The sequence below is a fragment of the Balaenoptera borealis genome (assembly GCF_965194805.1).
Source record: "Balaenoptera borealis genome assembly, chromosome: 18".
NCBI lineage: Eukaryota > Metazoa > Chordata > Mammalia > Artiodactyla > Balaenopteridae > Balaenoptera > Balaenoptera borealis.
Genome location: NC_138877.1, coordinates 17,436,611 through 17,460,826, shown reverse-complemented (window position 1 = coordinate 17,460,826; position 24,216 = coordinate 17,436,611). Strand labels below are relative to the sequence as shown.

At 35.4% G+C, this 24,216-nt stretch overlaps 1 protein-coding gene across 9 annotated transcripts in view; it reads right to left on the bottom strand.

Annotated features, from left to right (window-relative positions):
- INTS6 (integrator complex subunit 6) overlaps nucleotides 1-24,216 on the bottom strand; it is a 109,910-nt gene that overhangs the window by 66,599 nt on the left and 19,095 nt on the right. For 7 of the 9 annotated variants that reach the window (XR_014236930.1, XR_014236931.1, XR_014236932.1 and 4 more), the window contains one exon: nucleotides 18,592-18,681. The exons of 1 other annotated variant lie outside the window; for it this stretch is intronic. Coding sequence is in view for 3 of the 8 variants with exons in the window: in XM_082365331.1 (XP_082221457.1) it covers nucleotides 18,592-18,681 (90 nt within the window). In the remaining 5 variants the exon portion in view is untranslated. Of the gene's footprint in view, nucleotides 1-9,011; nucleotides 9,152-18,591; nucleotides 18,682-24,216 lie in introns of those variants that run through there. One more of the 9 variants, XM_082365335.1, reaches the window with a different exon arrangement.

Here is a 24,216-nt window from a genome sequence, read left to right as displayed (position 1 = left end):
GTTCATTCAGGGTACGAATATCAGCTGAGTGACTACTCTGTGCAGTGACTACTCTGGGGTTACAAAGGCAAGCAAAAGGAAGACAGGATAGTCCTTGCCCTTGTGGGGCAGGAAGGCAGGCTGACATTAATCAAATAAGCACACAGATTACCATGTAATTACACACTACGCTAAACGCTATAAGGGAAAAAGGTTTTCTTTTTCTCTTTCCTTCTTCCTTCCTCCCTCCCTTTCTTTCTCTTTCTTTCCTTCCTGCCTTCCTCCCTCCCTCCCTTCCTTTCTTTCTCCTTTCTCCCTCCCTCCCTCCTTTTCTTTTTTTTTTTAAAGAGCAAAACAGAATCCTATGCTCCTGTCTTAACTAATGCAGATCACTCCCCCCTGGTAAGTCTCTTGCCCTGATATTTTTCTAACTAAATCTCTACATCCCATTAACACCCAATCTTTCCTGATAGCACCAGTGTTACTTACATGGGCAAGTCTTCTCTAACCCCTACAAAAATTAGAAGTCTCTCCTTTTTGCAGTGTGATAGAGAATAATAAAACAGTAAAATTTCTTGAGCACTTATTTTCTCATTTAATCATTACAACAACCATGAGATACAGTTATTATTATCCCCATTTTTAAAGATGAGGAAACTGAAGCTTAGAACAAGAGAGAATTAGGTTACATCTCTAATTAGCTGCAAAGCCAGGAATCAAGCCTGGGTCTTTATAACACAAACACATTCTTTAATTACATTCTTTAAATATCTACCTTAAATTTGAATTGGAAACACTAGTATGAATTCATGACATATTTTCTTTCAGGAAAAAAAAAAAAAACTATGTATTCCTAACTCTGTCTACTGCAAAGGCATGAAAACAATGACCAACTCAACAGCAAAGATCACCTCTTAACACCCAGGTTATGGGTTTCCACATACCATTTCCAAATACACAGAACCTGATATGATTCCAGGTCTGGGGCAAAAATGTACAAGATAAACTTAGAACAAGCTGTCAAACTACCAGGTAGGGAAGTTTCCAAAGCTTTTAAAGCATAATTAATTTCTTTACCATCCCTTTTATTTCAGAAACTAAAAACTGGCCCTCAGAATCCAATCTCTCTTTCTTCCTTCTCACCAAAACCCCTAAATTTTGGCTGGACACATGCCGCCCAAGCAGAGATTATACTCAGCCCTGCAGTAAGTGCAGCCAGGTTCTGGCTGACAGACTCCGACTGGAACTGCCATATAGAAGTTTTAGGTCACGTTCACATTAGGAAGCTGCCTGCCCTCCACATTCTTCCCACAGGCTGAAATTCAGCTGTAGTATTGAACTAGGATGTGTTATAAAACCAGTGTCAACCATTCAGGTAAAGCAGACAGATCAGCAAAGGAGAAGGAACGTGGGGGCCTAGACAATAGCTTGGAGCAGAACCACCCTACCTCCCAGACCACCAACCAGTTCTGTCTTTGATGAGAGAGAAAAAGAAACTTTCTTCTTAAGCCACTATTACTTTTGTCCCAATTACAGAAGCTGAACCAGTATCCTAAATCATATACCTTTCCAGAAGCTTTTCACAATCCTTGAAAGTTGAACTAGATGCTTGTCAATTTGTTTTGCTTTGTTGCAGAAAACATGCATTCGAAGAGGCAATTTTTGTGCATTAAAGGCAGGGAAGCACACATTCTAATCAGACCAATGCTAAATGCCTTTGTGATTTGATAAATAGAAAGCTGGCACCTCCAGGATCAAGTCCCATTCTAGTCCCATTACTCAGATTTGCTTGGATAATGTAGATGGGAAAAAAGCTTCAAATAAAGTTTTAACATTTTCAGTGGAACTGAGTATTTCTTAAATCTACTGCCTCAAATATAATACAGCCTTAGCTCTCACTCATAATGAACAACCACAAAAAAATCCATATAACTAGTATCAGGCCCTTACAGATTCATTTCAGTTTCCTCCTTCCCAATACATGTAGGAATAATTCTAAAACTCAAGATTTAGTCCTTCAACGTCCTTTCTCTCCCTAAGATTTTACCCTTCAACAATCATAATCCTCAGTTATTTTTCTGTTTATTTCCAAGAACAGTTTAAAATCCAAGGATACCCAAACTGAAATTATCTGGTGGAGAAAAGATATGTGAAAGAAATCTGCCTATCCTAGAATTTGCTGCTTGGGTTAGAGAAGAACAACACACTCTATTATATCACCTTTATATTTCTGCCTAGTATGAGAGTTTTATTAAAAAGGATGTACTAAATGTCACTGAATTGTTCACTTTAAAATGATTAATTTTATGTTATGTGTATTTCACCTCAACAAAAAAATATAAAAACCTTAGCAAAAGCCAAGCCCTTTACCAACCTAGCTAGAGAGAATAAAGAAAGAATAAAGACAAAGATGGAAGTAGGAGGGAAAAGTTAAATAATGATGATGATGATGATGATGATGATTGTAACGAATCAATTCGTAAGTCTGACATTCAAAAAGAAAGAATAGAGACATAAGAAGGAAAAGATTGTCAAAAAAATAAGAACATTTCTGAAACTTAAAGGATATGAGTTCCCAAATTGAAAGGGCCTGCCAGGAGCCCAACACAAAGTCTAGTGGCAGTAAGATGAGTAAACAAGTAAAATAATGAACAAAAACTGGGATTACAGTGACAAGAAGAAAGCCCTAAAAGTGCAGAGAAGAAAGTACAACTAAATGCCCAAAAGCTTCACAAGAGGTAGCATTTGACCAGTGTCTCAACAAATACTGAGTAGGTTTTGGGGAGTGAAAGGTGGAAAGAGACAGGAAACATTCCAAAATTATGGAACAGGCCCTGACAAATAAAAGAATGTCATGTATTCAAGGAACAGTGGGGTCAATTCATTGTTGGTGAAGCACTTAAAGGTAGTAAAAACCAAATAAATCATGGAAAAAGTTGGAATAAAATCATAAAGGGATATTTATGCCCAGTTAGGGAGCACAGATATCCCAAGGCAGGAAATAAGGGGAAAAGGGAGAACCCCTAAGTAGCATCAAAACTCAGAAAGACAAAGGCAGGTGGGGGTGGGCAAATGGGTGAAGGTGGTCAAAATGTACAAACTTCCAGTTATAAAACAGGTACATCATGGGGTTGTCATGTAAAGCATAGTGACTACAGTTAACAATACTGTATTGGTATATTTGAAAGTTGCTAAGAGAACAGATCTTAAAAGTTCTCATCACAAGAAAAAAAATTTTTTCTATGTATAGTGATCAACATTCACTAGAGTTACTATAGTGATATATATATGTATATATCTCAATATATAAACATAGAATCATTGTATTGCATACCCGAACCTAATACAATGTTATATGTCAATTATACCTCAATTTTTCAAAAAATACATATATGTGTGTGTATGTGTGTGTGTGTACATATATATATATATATATATATATATATATATATATATATATACACCCAAGAGCAGCGGTGCTCAACACTTTTTACTTTGACACCATTCGAAGGCTTAAAAACTGAGGATCCTAAGGGCTTTTATGTGGGTTACATCTACCTATTGATGTTTTCCATATTAAAAATTAAAAATAATAAAGTTTTTTAAAAAAGATACAGGTTAGCAAAACAAATCTTAGGAATCTGTTTATAGATGGAAATCTTTACAATACTGATGGATGAAGCCTGAGAATGAATGAAACTGCCCAAGAGGAGCTTGTCAAATAAAAAGGAAAAAAATAAATAAATAAATCTAAGATGAAACCAGTCACAAGTGTTAAAGCAACAAACAAATAAATTAAGACAAAGGATTAAAACAGAACAGAAAGCCAGAGGAAAGCCAGGAGAGTATAAATCCAGAAGCCAAGAGAAAACTTTATGAAAGAGCATTCAATAGTACTGGCAAAACGTCATGAAAGAGAAAAATTTAAAACCAACGGTTGGATTTGGAAGATGAGGACGACATTGCTGACCTCATTATGGGTAGAATCAGAAACTAGATTGTAATAGGTTAAGGAGTAACAAAGAGGTAGGGAAGCAAAGGAGACAACAGAAACAACTTCTAAATTTGCTGTGAAAGGAAATTAAGGAAATTAAGACAGGCACTAGAGAGAGAAATAGATGTATGCAGGTAAAGATAGGAGTTTTTCCATTTGTTTTATTTCATTTCTTTAGAATGGCTGTACCAGTGAGGTACTATCTAATTTCAGAACATTTTCATCACCCAAAAAAGAAACCCCATACCCATTAGCATCTCCTCTTATCCCCAACCCCTAGCAACCACTATTTCTGTTTCTATGGAATTGCTTGTTCTAGACATTTCAAATAAATGGAATCATGCAGTAAGTGGCCTTTTCTGTCTGACTTCTTTCACTTAGCATATTTTCAAGGTTCATCCACACTGCAGTGTATGTCAGAATTTCATTCCTTCTTAAGGGGATCAACACTCCATTTGTATGGATATACCACACTTGTTTATGCATTCATCAGTTGATGAACATTATATTGTTTCTACTTTTTGGCTATTATAAATAATGCTGATATGACATTTTACGTGGTAATGTTTTCATTTCTCTTAGGTGCATACCAGGAGTAGAATTCTGGGGTCACAGAATAACTGTGTTGAACTTCTCGAGGAACTGTCAAACAGCAGTTTTCCACAGCAGCTACATTACTTTACACTCCTACCAGCAATGAGGGTTCCAGTTTCTCTACCTTTTCATCAACATTTGCTTTATCCATCTTTTTTATTTTAGTCATTATAGTAGGTATGAAGTGGTATCTCATTATGGTTTTGGTTTGCATTTCCATAATGGCTAATGATGGTGAACATCTTTTCACGTGCTTACTGGCCATTTGTATGTCTTCTGTGGAAAAATATCTTTTCAAATCTGTTGCCCTTTTTTTAAATTGGGTTGTCTTTTTATTTTTGTGTCATGAGAGTTCCTTTTATATTCTGGATACTAGGCCCTTATCAGATATGTGATTTGCAAATATCTTCTCCTGTTACTATCTTTTCCTCACAGTATCCTTTGAAGCACAAATGCTTTTAATTTTGATGAAGTCAAATTTATCTAATTTTCCTTTGGTTGTGTTTCTGGTGTCATGTCTAAGAAACCACTGCCTAATTAATCCAACGTCATCAAAATTTACGCCTATGTTTCTTCTCTCAAGGGTTTTGGCTCTCACATTTAGGCTGCCCACCAATTTTGATTTCATTTTTGTACATGGTGTCAGGTAAGAGTCTAACCTCACTCTCTTGCATGTGGATATTCAGTTGTTCAGTACCACTGCTTGAAAAGATTATTCTTTCCCCATTAAACTATCTTGTCTCCCTTTTCGAAAATCAATTGACCATAAATGTATGGTTTGTTTCTTGACTCTTGATTTTATCTATTGATCTATATGCCTATCCTTATGCAGTACTGTACTGTTGGTGGTGGTGGTGGGGTTTTGTTTGTTTGTTTGTTTTTTTAAATCCCACACTAGCACGTAAAGAGCAATGGACTTGAAGTAAAAATAAACACCAATGGTCAAGTCCCAGCTCCGGCTCTTACTTGGGAATCGGCTATACTACAAGACTCATTTCCCTTACTCTCGCAGAATTAGGAATTAAGTGAGATGTGAAATTACCTTGTAAACAATAAAAGGTAAAATAATTAAGTTCTGTACATATTTTCTTAATGATTACGACTCAACCTCATAAATTTTAGCAGCCAGGAATGAAAGTAACATAGGAAGAACCTTTCATAATCTGTTTCTAAAAAACAGTGCCTAGCACATAGTAGGCCCTCAATAAATATTTGAGTAAAATTAACTATTTTCCAATTGCTTAGTACTCCATTTTCTATAACTGTTAAGACTGAGGAAACAACTTATAAATTTTAAATCATCAAACTTCAGGTTTTTCCTTTAGCAATTATTTCCTTGGAGGAAAAAAAAGGGGGGCGGGGGGAGTAAATTTCCCTTACGCTACTTCTAGCTTTTTAATATTATCCAATATTCCACTTAAGAAGGTTCTCCTCATATGATATTTAATAAGGAAAGGAAAATTTAAAATATTAAAGTCAAAGTGAATTCTATAAAATTTAGTAACAATGTGATTTATTTAGTTGGTAGTTCCTACAATTAACTCTGTAGTTACAATGTATACCCTTTAAGTTTAGGAGGAAAAAAAAAACACCTTTTTTTGGTTCCAGCAGCTTAAGATCAATATTTGTTCAGAGGAAAGAGCAATTACTTGGGAATCAGCAATATGTTTTATCCAACAAATTTCAAAAGTGAGGTCTTTGGGCTTCCCTGATGGCGCAGTGGTTGGGAATCCGCCTGCCAATGCAGGGCACACGGGTTCGAGCCCTGGTCCGGGAGGATCCCGCATGCCGCGGAGCGACTGGGCCCGTGCGCCGCAGCTACTGAGCCTGCGCTCTAGAGCCCGCGTGCCACAACTACTGAAACCCGAGTGCCCAGAGCCCATGCTCCGCAACGGGAGAAGCCACTGCAATGAGAAGCCCGCGCACCGCAACGAAGAGTAGCCCCTGCTCGCCGCAACTGGAGAAAGCCCGCGTGCAGCAACGGAGACCCAACACAGCCAAAAAAAAAAAAAAAAAGTGAGGTCTTTAACAACTTTATTGAGATATAATTACCTACCATAAAATGCACCCATCTTAAGAAGTATCCAATCCAAACTATATCCAACCTCCTGGGATCAACCATTATGGAAAAGAGTATTTAAAAACGAATGTCTCTATGTGTATAACTGAGACACTTTGCTGTACAGCAGATATTGGCACAGCATTGTAAATCAACTCTACTTCAATTAAAAAAAAGTGCCCAATCCAATTATTTTTAGTAAATTTACAGAGTTGTACAACTACCACCACCATCCAGTTTTAGACCATTTCCAACACCCTGAAAAGATCACTTGCTCCCATTTGCAGTGAGTCCCCAGTCCATTCCCAGGCAACCACTAATCTATTTTATGGACATTCCATAAAATGTAAAAACTGAATCATACAACATGTGGTCTTTTGCACCTAGCATAATGTTCTGGAGGTTCATCCACATTGTAGCATGTCAATAGTTCATTCATTTTCGTTGCTAAATAATATTCCAAGTTTCTTTATTTTATGGCTGGTACAAAACAACCCACAAACAATTTGTGTCCTCTTTTACAAAGAGGTTAAAAAAAAAAAAAAAAGTTACCAAAAATATTTACTCCTTGTATACTCCACACTACTGCCACTGTCTTTCTAAAATTCAAATCTGATCACTTCTTCCTCTGCTAAAATCTCTTCAACAATTACCATCAACCTATAAGGCAAAGTTCAAGCTCCTTGGTGGAGCACACACTATGAGCCATGTTGATCTGTCCAGTCTCATTCCCTATTGCTTCTTTCTTGAACACTCTGCCAGCAATCAGTTATTGAGGTATATATGGTTCTCCCATGCTCTCTTCTATCACCTTTATGCCTTTGAACTCATCTACTTCACAAATTTGCATTAAGTTTTCAAGTCCAACTTAATACATCATTTCCCAGAGCCAGCCTCACTTTCACAGCAGCTTGTGCTGTAATCAAATTACTTCTTACACCATGCCACAACTGTTTACCTGTCTCTCTTACCAAACTCATCCCAGCACCTAACCTTATGTCTGAACATCACTGGTATTCAAGAAGGATCTGTTCAATTAAACAATACATTCTGACTGCTAATATTCTTCTGCTCACTTCAATAAGGAAGATCAACTGTACTCTAAAACTGATGGTGAAAGGATCTAACAGAAGTAGTATAACACAACTGCAAAGTCTAGGGCAGTGGTCTGCAAAACAGGGTATACTCCAGGGGTCAACAAACTATGGTCCTCCAGCCAAATCCAGCCCACAGCTTGTTTCAGTAAATAAAATTTTATTGAAAACAGCCATGCTCATTTGTTTAATATATTGTCTGTGGCTGCTTTTACCCTACAACAGCAGAGTTGAGTAGTTCCAACAGAAACCATATGGGCTGAAAAGCCTAAAATATTTACTATCTGGCCTTTAAAAAGAGTTTGTCAACCCGAAATACATCATGATGCGTGGCGGGGGGAAATATCAGAACTCCCTTTATATAAGTTTTTTCATCTCATCTTTTAAAATTCTTACTTTTGTATATGTTTTCTAATATTAATACATCGTGATATATATAATTTCTAAATGTAAAAATGTACACACATACATTGGGGATTGTGCATGCCCATATTATTTTTTTACTAATATAAGTGACTCAATTAAAAAAAATTTTTTTCAACAAAAACCTAGTAAGTCTTATTAAGACAGACAAGTTTTAGAGTTTATTGAAAATTTAGCAATCAAGATTATTATATGAACAATTAGGTTCTGTAAGTACTTCAAAGGACAAGAGAAAGAGGCCTAGAATTAAATATTTTCCAAAACAAAATGCTCAAAACATCTCTAAAGAATCTTTTATGGGGTTAGAAATGTTACTCAAATGATGCAGGTAGTACTAATTCTTCAAGTTGAATGCAACCAAATATGTGTTACATAAATCCAAACTGCTTCAAAAGTGGCTGTTTTTTAAAAAAATCAGTGTAACACACAAATCAAATGCCAATTTGCCCTTCCAAGCCCTGAAGCCCAATTGCCTGATATATAATCGATATATGATAAACATATAAACTAAGAGAATACTTCACTACATTTTTTTTAATCCATGGGTATTTAACATAATGCAATTTTGTAACTAAAGTGTTCCTTAGTTGTGATAGTAGGCTGTTTCCATTTAAGACAACAGATACTAACCTAAGGTTCTGAAGGGCCCAGGAAATACCAAATTCCTCCCTTTATAGATCTTAAGGTTAGGAAGGTGGTTTCTAATAAGTCAAAAGTTGAGGTCTGATCACCATCCTCAACAAATTTATAAACTAAATTTACCAACTGAACCTGGATTTGTCAGGTTAGGGTTGTCATTCTGTGTTGAATCATATTCTCCAACAAATATTAACAGCCCCCAGAGAGAACTACACTCTACTCTGCTCACCTTTAAGGCTCTTTCTGAGGCCTTCCGAGATGACTAGCATCAGACTTTTGAGGAAGGCTAGCCATTAGACAAGGCTTTTCCCCACGATCTGACTGCTTGAAGTGACATCCAGGATCAGGTCGATCCTGTATCCAGGAATCATGACCCTCCCTGAGGCACCAGTCATCATGAGACAGTCAGTGCACTTTGGCACTTCTTGAAAACCACTGGACTGCTCCTTTAGCTGAAAGGAAAAAAAACATCAAAACCACAACAAACAAAACAAAGGGGGAAAAATCAGTAATTCAACCTGAAAAGACAGAGCGTGGGGAAAAATATACCAAAACAGCCTTGTCTAGATCAAAGTGTAGCCTTGCCTTGATGTAAAGATCATAGTTTCAGTATCGTTCCAGTCAATGCACGTTTATTCCTAATACGCAAACCTAAAAAATTGTAAATCTATTGCATTACATCTGAAAAGAACAATTCAAAGTGGAAGTTATATACAATAGCTATTTATGGAACACAGCTAAATAATATAATGAAGGTATTTATAAAAGACTAACACCCTCAGGCTTAGGTGAGTGTGCCCCATCAGGAGACCAAGTACTCAGCTTTTTCATGCTCTCAAATTGTAATCTGACTTAGAGAGGCATGAAATACACCTAACAGACTGACTTGAACTGAGTTTAATTGGCAGAAACTGCCAATGCAGTCAAAGCCAATCTTAAATTACATACTGTTGAACAGAAAAGGAATTACGCTTCCATCCTCTTTAAATGACTTGACACTACTACAAGGTATACCACCTGACACAATGCTCTTGTCCTAGCATTCTATCAATGTTCATGCTTGTTTAAAATAAGCACTTGAAGATGTTTACATTATGGCCTTAAACAAAACAACTTAAAGATCTGATAAATAAATAATAAGATGATGATTATTTATTTAATCTTCAAAATAAAAGGTCTATCAGAACCCAGAGATAAAATTCTGCTTATTTCTGTTTTTAAATACAAAATACTTTTCCTAAGACATAATGTTAAAAGGCAAGAAAAAGTCTTTAAGTTTACTGTTTAAAAAGTTGGCTCATAACTCCTTTAATACATTTGTACCCTAAAGTTAATGATACTTGATCAATTATTTTATATTCTTTTCTACTACTTATCCAATAACCCCATCTCAGTCACCACTGCCAATAATATCCACACATAGACTCCCAAGTTGAAAACCTCAAAATACTACTAAAACCGTGGGTTTTGTTTTGTTTTTACTTGTCTGAGAATATGATTAAAGCTAGAGACCTCTGTCCCCCAGAAAACTGTGCATATATATCTAGACAATGTCTGGATACGATTTCAGGGAATTTACAGAACCCTCTGAAGCCCAAGCAGGGACCCTGGGTTCAGAACCCTGTCAGACACTTTGCTTTTTTCTTCTCCCTTACCGTCCTTGAGGACCTGCCTAGTACACCTATGAAAACCCATGAACCTCTCAGACTTCTGCCTCCCTGTTTGGCGCTGGCTTAGTTTTAGCACACCCCATGTTTTTCCTGGGTTGTTGCATGTAGTCTGCTAATTCTTCCCAGTTTACCATCCTTCAAATCTATCTTCTTTCACGTTCTAGCAAAGTACACTTACTAAAATGCAAATCTGATCGTGTGACTCATCTGCTTAATATCTTCAACACCTCCTCTGCAAATGTTAACAGAATGATGTCCAGTCTCCTTAGGATGGTTTCATCTGGCCTCTACCTACACTTCAAGCATCCACTTCTCCTACCTACACTGACCATATTCCACTCATAGAATTTATAGCTTCCCAATATACTGTTCTCATGCCTTCATACTTTTATATATACACTGTTCCCTCTTCCTGCAATGTCATGGCTCAATTCCTTACTCATTCCTCAAAACTTAGCTTCTCTCTTTATTTCTGCCATGAGATTTATCTTAGAGTGTTAAAAATGCTTATTTACTTTCCTATCTTGAAAGATAATATGTTTTCTAAGGGGCAAAAGCCTTGCTTAATTCCATCTTTGTGTCCCCAGTACCTAGAATATAGCAGTACTAAATATAAATGTATGGTGTGCCACTATTCTTGTACACAACCAAAGTCACTATGCAGCACAAGAAAAATCATTGCTGAATTAATCTAAAATATACTTTAAGCATTCAAAATTGGAACAATTCATTATGGAAGGGTATTTTAGCAGCAACTCTCTAGAAAGCAAAAATTAAGTGTAACTATCACCAATTCTATGTATATATAAACTTTAAAAAAAATAATGCTAGTTATGAACATCCAAATCAGGAATTAAAGCGTAGTAAGGTTAAGAGAAAACTATGTAGTCCTTTCGATAAAAACTCCTAAGACAGATATAGCAAGCACATGATATATAATATGAATTAATTACTCCCCCTTTTTTACCCTCTTCTCCTCTACCCTATTCTCATTCTCAGGGTCTAAGAGTCCTCTTCAATACAGCATACCATATGCAGTAACTAAAGACTGACTGCACTTGGTACAGAAGTTAATATTTGAGGGCTATCCAGTAAGTGATTCTAAGTCATATCAAACACAATAAAAAAAATATTCACAGAAGACCTATTCCATATCCCTTGGACACCCAATTCCCAAGTTTAACAATTCTAAAGGTCAAGAATTAATTTTTACCTTAAACAAAACATATTGCTGGCCATGTACCTCAAAAACAGTTTTATCTTGTTTTGTTAAAGTTGTTTATTTTCACATGTATTTTTTGTAGTTTTAAAATATATATATTTGTAGTTATGTTCTAAAACTATGGTTTCTAGCCCTGACTGTGCATCAGAATCAACTTAGACACATCCAAAAATACAGATTCCCAGGTCCCTGCCCAGATCAATGGAAGCAAAATTTCCAGAATTAGAGCTGAGGCATGTATATTTTATAAAACACTTAGGTGATTTTGATGCAGCCATTTGAAAACAACTTTTCTAAATATCAGTAGTTTATATATGTAAGAGCTAGAATCAGAAGAATAATAGAAACATCTCTAAATGAAATTTTTCTTACATGTGTAGCATCTCTTCTTGCTTATTGGTTCTGACAGGCTAATAAATGCTTCACCCTCTGAAATAAAAACTATTTTGATATATCTTAACACAGAATTCTAGATAATTGATGAGTAACTGTAGCCATACAGCTTCACTAAAGATTGATCAGCCAGTATTTCCTTTTAATTATTCTATTATAGTGTCTGTCTAGAGGCAATCCTTAAGAGTTTTTCTTTGCACATGACCTTGAAAAAAGGTTCTTTCAAAAAGAGTATTGCAAGTGTGAATTGCTGAAAATTCACTACAGGTATTAAATTGAAGTATATCATCAACTTCTTTTAATTATGCATTTTTATTATAATTACATATTTTCAAATAATAATAATTGTAGATATTATACATTTCTATAGCACACCAGAAGTAAGGGGTTGAGAGAACACAGTCAAAAATATGGGTAAAAAAGAAAATGCAAATGATCTATATCCAACAAATTCTTAGTAAATGTTCTTGGAAAGTTAATTGATAGAGACTAACATATTTATATAGTAATGTTACACATATGTTTAGAACATTTGAATCACAAATCAGTAAGACAGGAGCTAATCTTGATAATGAAAACTCAGAAACGAATTTACACACAGATCTGTTTAATACAGTCTATCATACTACAATGACGTCCCTCAAGATTCCTTAGAAGTCTTTTTGAAAAAGAAAAAAATAAAGAGAAAATTCCCCCAAATTCTAAGTGTACTGGGAAACAACAACAATTTTAAATATGTGTTTAAAAATCTTTGTAGACACAATTAAAATAGTTTTGACAGCTTAAGGCACATATTTTTGGTGACTTTAGTGAAATACAAATATTTTATGGTGGGGGGAGATGGGGTTTCTGAATTATTTCAGATAGTAGAAACAGATTTAAAAATTCTGGATTGTCTTTTAATCAGTATATATCATGAAGAGTTAAATACAAACTGTAATTATAGATCCTAATTATAGATTATCCTTACAAGAGATAAAACCATTAAACATTGCCCAGAATGATCCAGAAAAATCACTAATACCAGTCCACATCTCAAAGACTGATGGGACTTCTGCATCAACTTTTGAGAACTGACAAGTTGAAAGATAAGACCCCAAACTATAGCCACTTGAACACACAGTCACACAGTTGAGGTTACTCAGACATTTCTCTTTCTACAAACATGTGCACTTTCTGAACATCTTCCAAGCAGTTATGAAAGTAGCTGTCCTAGTTTGTCTTAAAAAGCTGGGAAAACTCATAAGGCAAAATTTTTAATGCCAAAAGCCAACAGGTTTTTTTGACTGCAAATATCTTCTCTAAAATGTTAGCCTCCAGGGCAATCATAACTGATAAAGAGATGCAGAAAAAATCTTCAGCAAATCTCAATATTTGAAAGATAACACTACTATTAGCACTTTCAAGGAAGAGAAAACTAACTGCTACATGATCCTGGAATGTCATTCATCACCAAGAAGGTACTGGCAGGATTTCTTCTGACTACTTTATTGAGCAATATAGTTAGACATGTGTTCCTGGAATCATAGCACAGAATAGTTTTCCACTGCAAAAGAGTACTAGAGAAGATCTTTGCAAGCAATAAAAACCAGAAAAAAAATTTTTTTCAATAACTCTAATTAAAATTTGGTGATTCTACCAAAACATTTGATACATTAGTAACATAACATGATAAATGGTATTATGAGTATATGACCACAAGTATGTTTATCAACACCAAAGATGAAAAAAAAAAAAAAACCACCAAAGATGACTATTATGGCAATAAGAAATATAGATTTCTCGTGTATCAGAATTCAAAGTCCCATCTAACTCAGAGCTCATAAGTGAAAATACGGTAAACAACCAGTTTTACCAAATAGCTACATTTAAAAAGAAAAAAAAGTCAAAAAATACACACATACTCTTCCATCACAAGCAGTCATCAAAAGTCCTACAGAGTTATCCAAAAAACACTACACTAAAACACACTCATGAACAATTCCGACAATGGCCTGGACTTTTATTAAATAAGGCCAAAAAAGATCATTAAAATCATAAACTAAGGTAAAATGATTTCATACAGCTCAGGATTTTTGTCCATAATACACAGTTTCTCTTGTAATTCCTAACATACTGCTAAATGATGAACCCTCACAGAGGAAATGGTATCCCTACATTATTTTGACAAACAAGTTATAAGTAATTAGATCATTCCAGCCTGTACAAATTTAGCCAGGTCAGGAGGCACTATGGCACCAAGTTTTTCCATTAACTATTTTCTACACTCAAAACAACTTTGTACCAGGTTTCTCTATAACTTTCACAGATATAATCTATGAGCCACATCCTATACCAAATCATCCACAAGATCCTTGCATTTAATCAAAATTAAAATGACTATAAAAATTCACATTACACAGGATTTGACGTATGTACAAGATAGGTAATATTAACCCTCCCCTCCCTCTTTAGCGCTCCCATACACCTAGTAGGCATCTCTAGTTTATCATTCATAAAACCACTTAATAGGCAATCCTCCCCCATAAGACTGTGAACTTAAGAACCAGAAATCCACCCTATTCATCTTTGTTATCTTCACTGACTAGAAATGCCCAGGTCATAATAGTCATTCAAGGGACACTGAGTGAATAAGAACATAATACCTACGTCACAAATGTATAGAAAACGGAAGCAGACAAACAGGAAATCAGGTAAATAGAACGTAAATCTCCAGAACATACAATAATAGAATCAAACAGAAAGACTGTAGATAGCATCAGGGAAAAAGCACTGGGTCTTGAGGGGCTGGGATGTCTTTAGAATTTAGATCAATTCTAATCCAGAATTTGGCAATAATAAATGTTATAACCTTCAGCAAATCACTTTGCCTCCCTGGATCTCAATTTCCTCATTTGTAAAATAAAAAGTAATACTAGATGAGCTCCATGTTTCCTTATATGCCATAAGGATGATTTCAAAGCAGCAGGAACACTTATGCCTGAAAAATAGCACTGGCAGAACAGATAAAATACACTATGTGAGATAATATAACTCGTAAGCAAAGGGTATTGTACGGGTGGGACGCAAAACTCCATAAACAGTGACAGGTCACATTAATAGCAGTCACAGGTAATCAAGAATTATACACATACCTAATGTGGAAATCATCAACACAATCACTCATTCAATAAATCTTTAAAAAGAATCAAGTTTTGCCAAAGGCAAACATTAAGAGAACGGAAGAGAAAGAGGCAAAGGGAACATTCTGCTTGTTATCTCCTAGGAGAAATTACAACAATATCGATCACATGAACCACACACATGCATACACACACATACACACACACAAACACAAAAGCAAACCAAAAAGCATCTTTATGCTTCTTATAAATTGATAATTCTCCTCAAAATGAATAACATAATTTAATTACTTGGACTAGAAGAGACCAGCATTCCAGCAATCCCACTACTGGGCATATACCCAGAGAAAACCATAATTCAAAAAGACACATGCACCCCAATGTTCATTGCAGCACTATTTACAATAGCCAGGTCATGGAAGCAACCTAAATGCCCATTGACAGACAAATGGATAAAGAAGATGTGGTACATATATACAATGGAGTATTACTCAGCCATAAAAAGGAACGAAATTGGGTCATTTTTAGAGACGTGTATGGACCTAGAGACTGTCATACAGAGTGAAGTAAGTCAGAAAGAGAAAAACAAATACCGTATATTAACACATATATGTGGAATCTAGAAAAATGTTACAGATGAACTGGTTTGCAAGGCAGAAATTGAGACACAGACGTAGAGAACAAACATATGGACACCAAGGGGGGAAAGTGGCGGGGAGCGGGGGCGCGGATGGTGGTGGATGAATTGGGAGATTAGGACTGACATATATATATATATATATATATATATATATATATACTAATATGTATAAAATAGGTAATAAGAACCTGCTATATAAAAAAATAAATAAAATAAAATTTTTAAAAAATTAAGCTTCCACAATATACACATATAGGGTACATCCTCTGGCCCAAAAAATGAGTCTTGTTGGAACATTAAGAACCAAACATGCCGATGATCGAAGAAACTCCTAAACTTGAAACCCAACACAACTCAGAGACCTATGTTCCAACCGCATATCCAAAATAAACCTTTGCCTTATAACAAATGACTCTTCCACCTCAGATAAGAAGTAGCAGTGATCAATTTTGATCTTGATGACTACCAGACTCAATACAACAATATTTATAATCAATATTTTTAAAATATAAGCTCTGGTCTCAGAACTATGCTAAATATTGTAGAATATATAAGAGAACTAAAAGGTAAGCTCCTGGCCCACAGGAAAATCTTCCCCACTTTACTAGCAAGGAGTTTTAGGTTATTATAAACACATAGGTCTATTTCTCCAATATCTTTCCCAAGGACCTAGGAAGAAAGGTGAGCAATTCCAACATCCATGTATATTTCAAGATATTTTTTAAAGCTAGAGGAGGCCCTATGAAACAAATATTACAAACAAACCGGATCCAGATATATGGGAACAAAATATACTGTACCCCAAAGGGCATTTCTACAAAGGTGGTAAGACCAGAGCACCTTGAATGGATAATCTCACATGTAGGAATATAAATATAAATATAAATGTAAATATAAATATAAATGAGAAATACTATTGTACTCATCATAACTACAAAACAAAATCATTAGTATTTCTGACCTGATTATTGATATCTCAATCTTTCTCTCAGTCAAATTTTTCAAAAGGAAGGTAAAGTGGGAAAAATCAGTTTGAGAGCTTCAAATTTAAAGTTAAACAACATATTGATTGTTCATGTATATAATCAATGTCTATCTGTTCCTGATAGTGGCAGGATATAATTGGCTATACACATCAACTAAGTTTAAGAAAGCCCCAAAATCCATTAAGTTCAGCTATGGAGTGTTCCAAGGCTACTAATTATGTATAGACTATAAATTATTTAATTATGAATTTTAATCTACTTAAATTTTTCAACTGTTTCTCTATGAATTATATCCTAAACTCCCTTCAACATCAACTGCTCAAACAAAATAATTCTGGCTCTCTTCCCCTCAAGTCAAGATCAGGCAATAACAATTCTTTACTAGTTCCAATGCTTCATGATAGAACAATACAGTTGTTCTTTTCGTTACAGCCTACCAAGCACTTTCATATACATTATTTCATTTCAGTCTTCCAACAACCCTATGAGGTAAGGCAAGAATTATCACTTTTATTTCACGAACAAGGATAGAAATTTAGGGAAGCTAGGTAACTGATACAAACGTCACTGCTAGAAAGTAGTTGAATAATGACTAGAAACCACGTGTCCTGACTCCATGTCCAATCTGCATTCCGCAATGTCACACAAACGAAAGTATTTCTAAAAATCACTGAACTTAAAGACTACACTCTTCCTACTTAATCAAACCGTGTGTAAATACAGTGAGAATTAAAATTAAGATTCTAAATCAAATGCAAGCAGTAAAGAGAGTAGCCTAAACCATCTCCTTTCTACATCAACCTATTTTAATAAACGACATGTTCAAAAGCAATGTTCAGGGACTTCCCTGGTGGTCCAGTGGTAAAGAATCTGCCTTGCAATGCAGGGGACACGGGTTCAATCCCTGGTCAGGGAACTAAGATCCCACATGCTGAGGGGCAACTAAGCCCATGTGCCACAACTACTGAGCTTGTGCACTTCAACTAGAGCCTGCGAGCCACAAACTACAGAGCCCACGCGCCCTGGAGCCTGTGCACCACAACTAGAGAAGAGAAAACCCACACACCACAACTTCGAGAGAAGCCTGCGCGCACCACAACAAAGAGCCCACGCACCGCAACGAAAGATCCCGCATGCCTCAACAACAAAAAAAAGAGCAGTTCAAATACTAAACTAAGAACAGCTTAAAGTTAAAATAAACCTCTGGCACTCACCCTATCACATCACACACAACCAACTCTGCACAATGCATGCTAGTAGAGAATACGTGAGGTTAGCTATAAATTATTTATACGGTATTTGACTTAGAATTAAAATGCCCAAACACCTTCACTTTTCCTAGTTTTAACCTCCTCTTGGCTTTGCTGTACTCTAGTCTAGGAGTCTCCATAGTGCAGTACACATGACAAACCACTGAAATATGGGAAGAAATTATTAGAATGCTGTCTCCATTTTTTTAGCCTGAAAATAAGAATTCATTTTACTAAATTTACTATATGAACTGACACTGTGACCCTCACATAAACTCAAAAATACATATATAATTGAGATGGGTGGTAGGCTCCAAAATTTTTCACAGAAGGGATTCCTATTCAAGAAAATTTAGAGGCCACTGCTACAAACAACAGAGAAGGTAAATGAGTTCTAGGAGCCAGATGACTCTAGATTGCATCAAATAGAGAACCTACTTAAGGTTTCAATATCCTACCATGTACACATAGATAAAGATTTTTCAACTGCATTTGCATAATCCATGCTGATATAAACATAACTTACCTCATCCTGGACTCCACTGGTAGTAGTCAACTTGCTCCCATCAGTAATTGTAATAATTATTGCTGGCTCCAAAAAAAAAGGGTTTCTTCCCTAAAGTCAAAAAACACATTGATCGTATTAAGGTCTAGAGATCAGCTTAATTATTCTATTCTGAGTAAAAAGTTAATTTTCAGAACAGTATATAAATCCCCCTTTCTTTTTTAAATTTTATTTATAGCACATACCTTTTGTACATTTTTTAAAAAGGTTTAGAAGGAAATGTAAACTAAACAGAGGTTAACCTTGAAGGGTTAGAATTAGAAAGAGGAAAAAATGGATTTTTCACTTCTTTCTACATTTTTGTATTGTATTAATTTTTACAGTGAGCATCTATATTTATGTAACTAAGTAAAAGTATTTAATTTCTTAAAAGGGACCCTACATTTCAATTCTAATGATTTGACATATCTAGATATTACAAATTAAAATAATAGGTAATTTTCTTTAGAAACTTCTTAAAGAGGAAAGCAAAATACTAGGTGATCCTTTACCAAGTAATCTATGCCTATAATCAAAGTATCTAACCAAGTGACTAGGTATGGAAAGGCTCTAAGAGCTGGTTCCAAAGAAACACTAGGCCTACCCTGAGCTTAGCAAAATTTAAGAACAGTCCAATATGAAAAGTTAAAAGTAAGAAGGATGGCTACTTAAAGAAATTGCTTGGCGAGAGGAGTAAAAAAACAACAGCAGCGGAGGCAATGGAACACAGTGGCACAGAGCTCTTAAAATGCTCTATAGTTAAGGTGAAATAACTTCAATAACTTCCATTCAAATCTCTGGCCAAGTCACTCTATGAGTACTATGATCAATTCTAGGTGACACATTTTGGTAGGGACTCAGATAAACATAAGCTTATCTTTCACATATAAATGACTCTCATTTGAGATACTGAAGCAGATTCTGTACAACTCTTTAAGGCAAAACCATGACCAGAGGGTAGAAGTTTCAAGAGGGTAAACCCTAAGCTGGAAATCAAAGGTATCAAATTCTCTGCTACTAATAGTGTTCAAGAAAGGACAGAACAAAGTTGTGTTGGATATGATGTAAAACAGCATACGACAAATGCACACTTTAATGGGCATATGAATCACTTGGTGATCTTAATAAAATGCAGGCTCTGGTTCAATAAGTCTGGGACAAAGACTAAGGTTTCGCATTTCTAACAAGACTGCAGGCTAGGAGACGCTAATGTTCACTGACCATACATAGAATAGCAAGAATGTAGAAGGGTTGTATGCATGTAATATCTTATGGTTCTGTAACATTTTCCTTACATTTATATAACTCTCAATCATTAGCAGATTACAGTACATACTCCGTATTTGTTGAATGAGTTTACCAACACTTTTCACATACGGTAACTGTGATTATAACCTAATCATAAAGTGGGAGCAGGGGGTATCTGGTATATTAAATTTCTTGATCAAGTCAAAAAAGTGTATGTAAGTGGCATATACAGTTTTCAGACTGGTGTCCAAGAAACAATGGTTCCAGGTAGAGAAAACTTCCTCTGGTCATATAAAATTAAAATATGTTGGATATAACCTTTTAAGCTCTCAAACGCACAGTCGCATTCAAATGTTACTAGAACCTTGTAGGAGAAAGACATGAATTTCCCTTCCCCTCCTCCTCTACAACATTCATGGCAGATGGAACACATTTTGGGAGACATTACATTACACACCATTCACCCCCAACATAAACAATAAATTCTCATAATGCAGATCTTCTCTTTAATCGAGAAACGGCCAATGTTCATATTCCCAACCTCTGAGCTTTGATTGGCTCCCTCAAGAAGAATGCTTTTCCTTTTCCCTGCCCACAACCCATCCAATTCCAAATCATTTTTTAAGGCCCAGTTTAAGTCTTCCTCTTCTGCCTTGAAACCTTCCCTGATTACTCTGGCCTTGAATAATTCAGTCCTTTCCTTCTTCAAATTTTAAGAGTGGTAGTTTTCAAACTTAAATTAATAAAAGTATAAATATAACGTTTCCTCAAATAAAATTGGATTTAGAGTGCTTTCATGGAGTACATTTTGAATACCGCTTCCCCACAGCATTTATCCTCTCCTCATATTTTCAATTTAAATATACAACACCTCACACAACAACGTAAATGTAATTAACACTACTGAACTCTACACTTAAAAATGGTTAAGGTGGTAAATTTTGTTATGCGTTTTTACTACATTTCTTAAAAAATACACCATCTTGTACTGTTTGCTATTGTTTCCTGTTTGAATACACTAAAGGCAAGGATCATGTCATAATTCTTCCTCAGCACTGAGCACAAAATATCTAAGCACTGGACAGTTAAATATTCATTGATTCACTGATTATAGCCTAATATAGACCTGCCCAAGTTCACAGAGCCACTCGGAACTAAACAAACTTCAACAAGCTTCAAAATATATAGATGTTACTTACCTTTACCTCAATATAAATGAGTGCTTCCCAAACTTAACATATAGCAATTTGCTAGGCTACAAGGGTATACCACCTCCTTCCTATATATGTCCAACTGTCCATTGTCCATTCATTCATGTTTGTCATTCAAACATTTACTGAGTGGCTACCGTACATAGGAATTGTGTTAGATGCATGATACATAATCACTACTCTCACACATCATAAACGTATGTACCTATGTACCTATAATAACTCTCCTCTCCTGGTCTCTACAAATACCATTTTAGCTCAAAAATTGGCAAAGGGAGATAAAGAAAATCAAGACGTCCTAATATCTTCGAAACTACTATACCTCGCTTTCACCCTTAAGCTAAAACTACTTTGGCTGACATGCAAATCTGTTAATGCCACTAGAGCATGGACTAAATACTTGCAAAAGTGTCTCTGTATCACCTTTACATTTTAACCTAAATCAAATAGTCATACTTTCTGATCAAACATTGGACACCCATCTATTCTTATTTCTGTGTAAACACGATCAGAATTATCCGCCGAAGGATTGGTCATATTTATAATTAAACGACAATGGTCTACAATTATTAAGAACTTTACGGATGATGATGTCCACCCAAAAGCTAATACGTACTTTCTAAAGAACCACAATGTCTAAAAGTCAAGTTCAAATGTATTAAAATTTAGCAAAAAGTCTGAGTTATTAAAATTTAAGCTAAATTCAAACACTAAAATCAAAGTTACTTTTTCCTTGACAACAAAGCTTTCAATTGATACTTTACTAGAGTCTTATACACATAATACTCCTCAGAGTCTATGCCTGAAATTACTGTAATAACCAGGTACTTGATAATAACAATAAAGCACTTATATTTATCTCATTTGACCCTAAAAACTTGGTGAGGTAAAATGTTTAGGGAGATTAAACAATATAACCCTAAGTCACACAGTTGTAACTGGCAATGCCAGAACATGATTCCAACTCTAAATCGCATGGTCTTTCTACAGCATCTGAAGGTCCTACTGGTAGCAGCTAAATTCTCTTGAATACAATTCTATACCAACCTGGGTTGTGCCACAGTCACACAACAGTGAATGTTATTACAATTAGTTTGGTTTACTATATTCTATCTGCAGTAAAATTAACTACGTACAGTAGGACTATTCCATTACTTGGTTTCCTGTTGCTCTGTGATGTCTTACCTACCAATTTTTCTATATATAAATCAATATACCACCTCCCAGCAAAAACACAGTAAAACAAAATGCTATATAGATAGATAGATATCACTTACTTTTGAAAACTATATAACTTCAATCAACTTTCACTTTACATACAAACAAAAAAATAAATATTAAGTTTTTAATGACTTTAAATTTTGGAAAATACAGGTAAAGATCAAAGGCAGAGAAAAGTAAAGAAAAATATGGCTATCCTCATTTCACCTATTTACTCACTTAATCCTACTGTGCCTAAGAGCCCTTCCTTTCTAAGGTGAAAGAGTTTAGTCAAGAATCACAATAAGAAAAGCAATAGTGTTAGTTATGATAAAAATTAGAATAATGAGGGACTTCCCTGGTGGTCCAGTGGTAAAGAATCCTCCTTACAATGCAGGGAACTCGGGTTAGATCCCTGGTCGGGGAACTAAGATCCCACATGCCACGGGGCAACTAAGCCTGCATACCACAACTACTGAGCTCGTGCGCCTCAACTAGAAAGCACGCGTCCTGCAAAACTACAGAGCCCACGCGCTCTGGAACCTGTGCGCCACAACAATAGAGCCCACGCACCCTGTAGCCTACACGCCACAACTAGAGAAGAGAAAACCCGCACACCACAAGTAGAGAGAAGTCTGCGCACCGCAACGAAGAGTCTGCGTGCCGCAAGGAAAGATCCCAGGTGCCTCATCGAAGATCCCATGTGCTGCAACTAAGACCCGACGCAGCCAAAACTAAACAAATTTTTTTTTAAATTAGAATAATGATTTAATGAACGTAATTTATACACAAAAGGAGGGTTTTTTTCCTTCAGGGAAAAGTTATCCCAACCTCTATATAAAACTGATTGTCTTAACATTTATCTAAGCGTAAATTTCTAAATCACCTGCAGCAAATGAGCAGACCATGTTGCGCCATGAAGCTTCTTAGGCATAGTTTTAGGCTGCTCCTCCTCCGCCTTTGGTAGTACACTTACTCTTGGCAGAAGCGCGTAAGTAACTGGCATCTTTCTCTGACATTCTCTTTTACCCAGCAAACTAAAACACGTTTTTAGTTGTCTGCCAGTATCACAAGATTATTTTTTTTCACGTTTTACAAAAAATAAACATTTCAAAAGTCTAAAGTTATGATTTAATCAGTGTAATATAATGTTTTTAGCTATTCAGGGCCAAGCCTCTGCAGTTTAATAATTCTCAAATCTTTATATTTAAAAGTCACTACTTTCCATTTTTATTCTTAATAAGTATGTTTATGAAGTCACTCAATTTGGGGACAGTTCATATTAGAATTTGCCTCAAAATTCACCTTGGTCATAAAGCTAGACTTTAGCTTAGTTGAGTTGAAAAGAAAAAAAAAAAAAAAAAATTTAAGCTCTGCTACAACAAAGGCAGCCAGTAGAGGGACTAAAAGTTTACTTTTGCCATTGGCAAAACTAAACTCAGATGTTTTACTCTCACTGGTTTTTGGCATAAAGAAATCTAGACATGTAACAAAAAATACAGTGCAAAGTATAATACTCTACCTCTAGAGATATTTACTAATGGAAATCTTGTCATTTAGAAAATTTGGTTTTAATATTGGTCAAAAGTCTCAGGTAAAAGCATTTTGTTAAAGACAAATACAAAAACTTTTACTTCACGTAAGTTCTCTCAATAATTTAACAGTATTCTGATGTCAAACGAATTAAGGCATAAAATCTCAATAAGAAAATTTAAAGAATATAATTAAAGTAAGTAGGTCTTATCCACTAAAACCTATTTCATTTTTGCAAAGAAAATGCTTTTGAAAATGTTAAAACAAGTTATTTAGCAAAAATAGTTTTGAAAACGTAAAATCAAGGCTAATTTACCTTCAAATATAAACTAACCTGGTTCTCAGAATCAGCATTTTTAGTTTTACCCAAGAAATGTAAAATATAGGGGGAAGAGGCACAGGAATTTTACTGTAC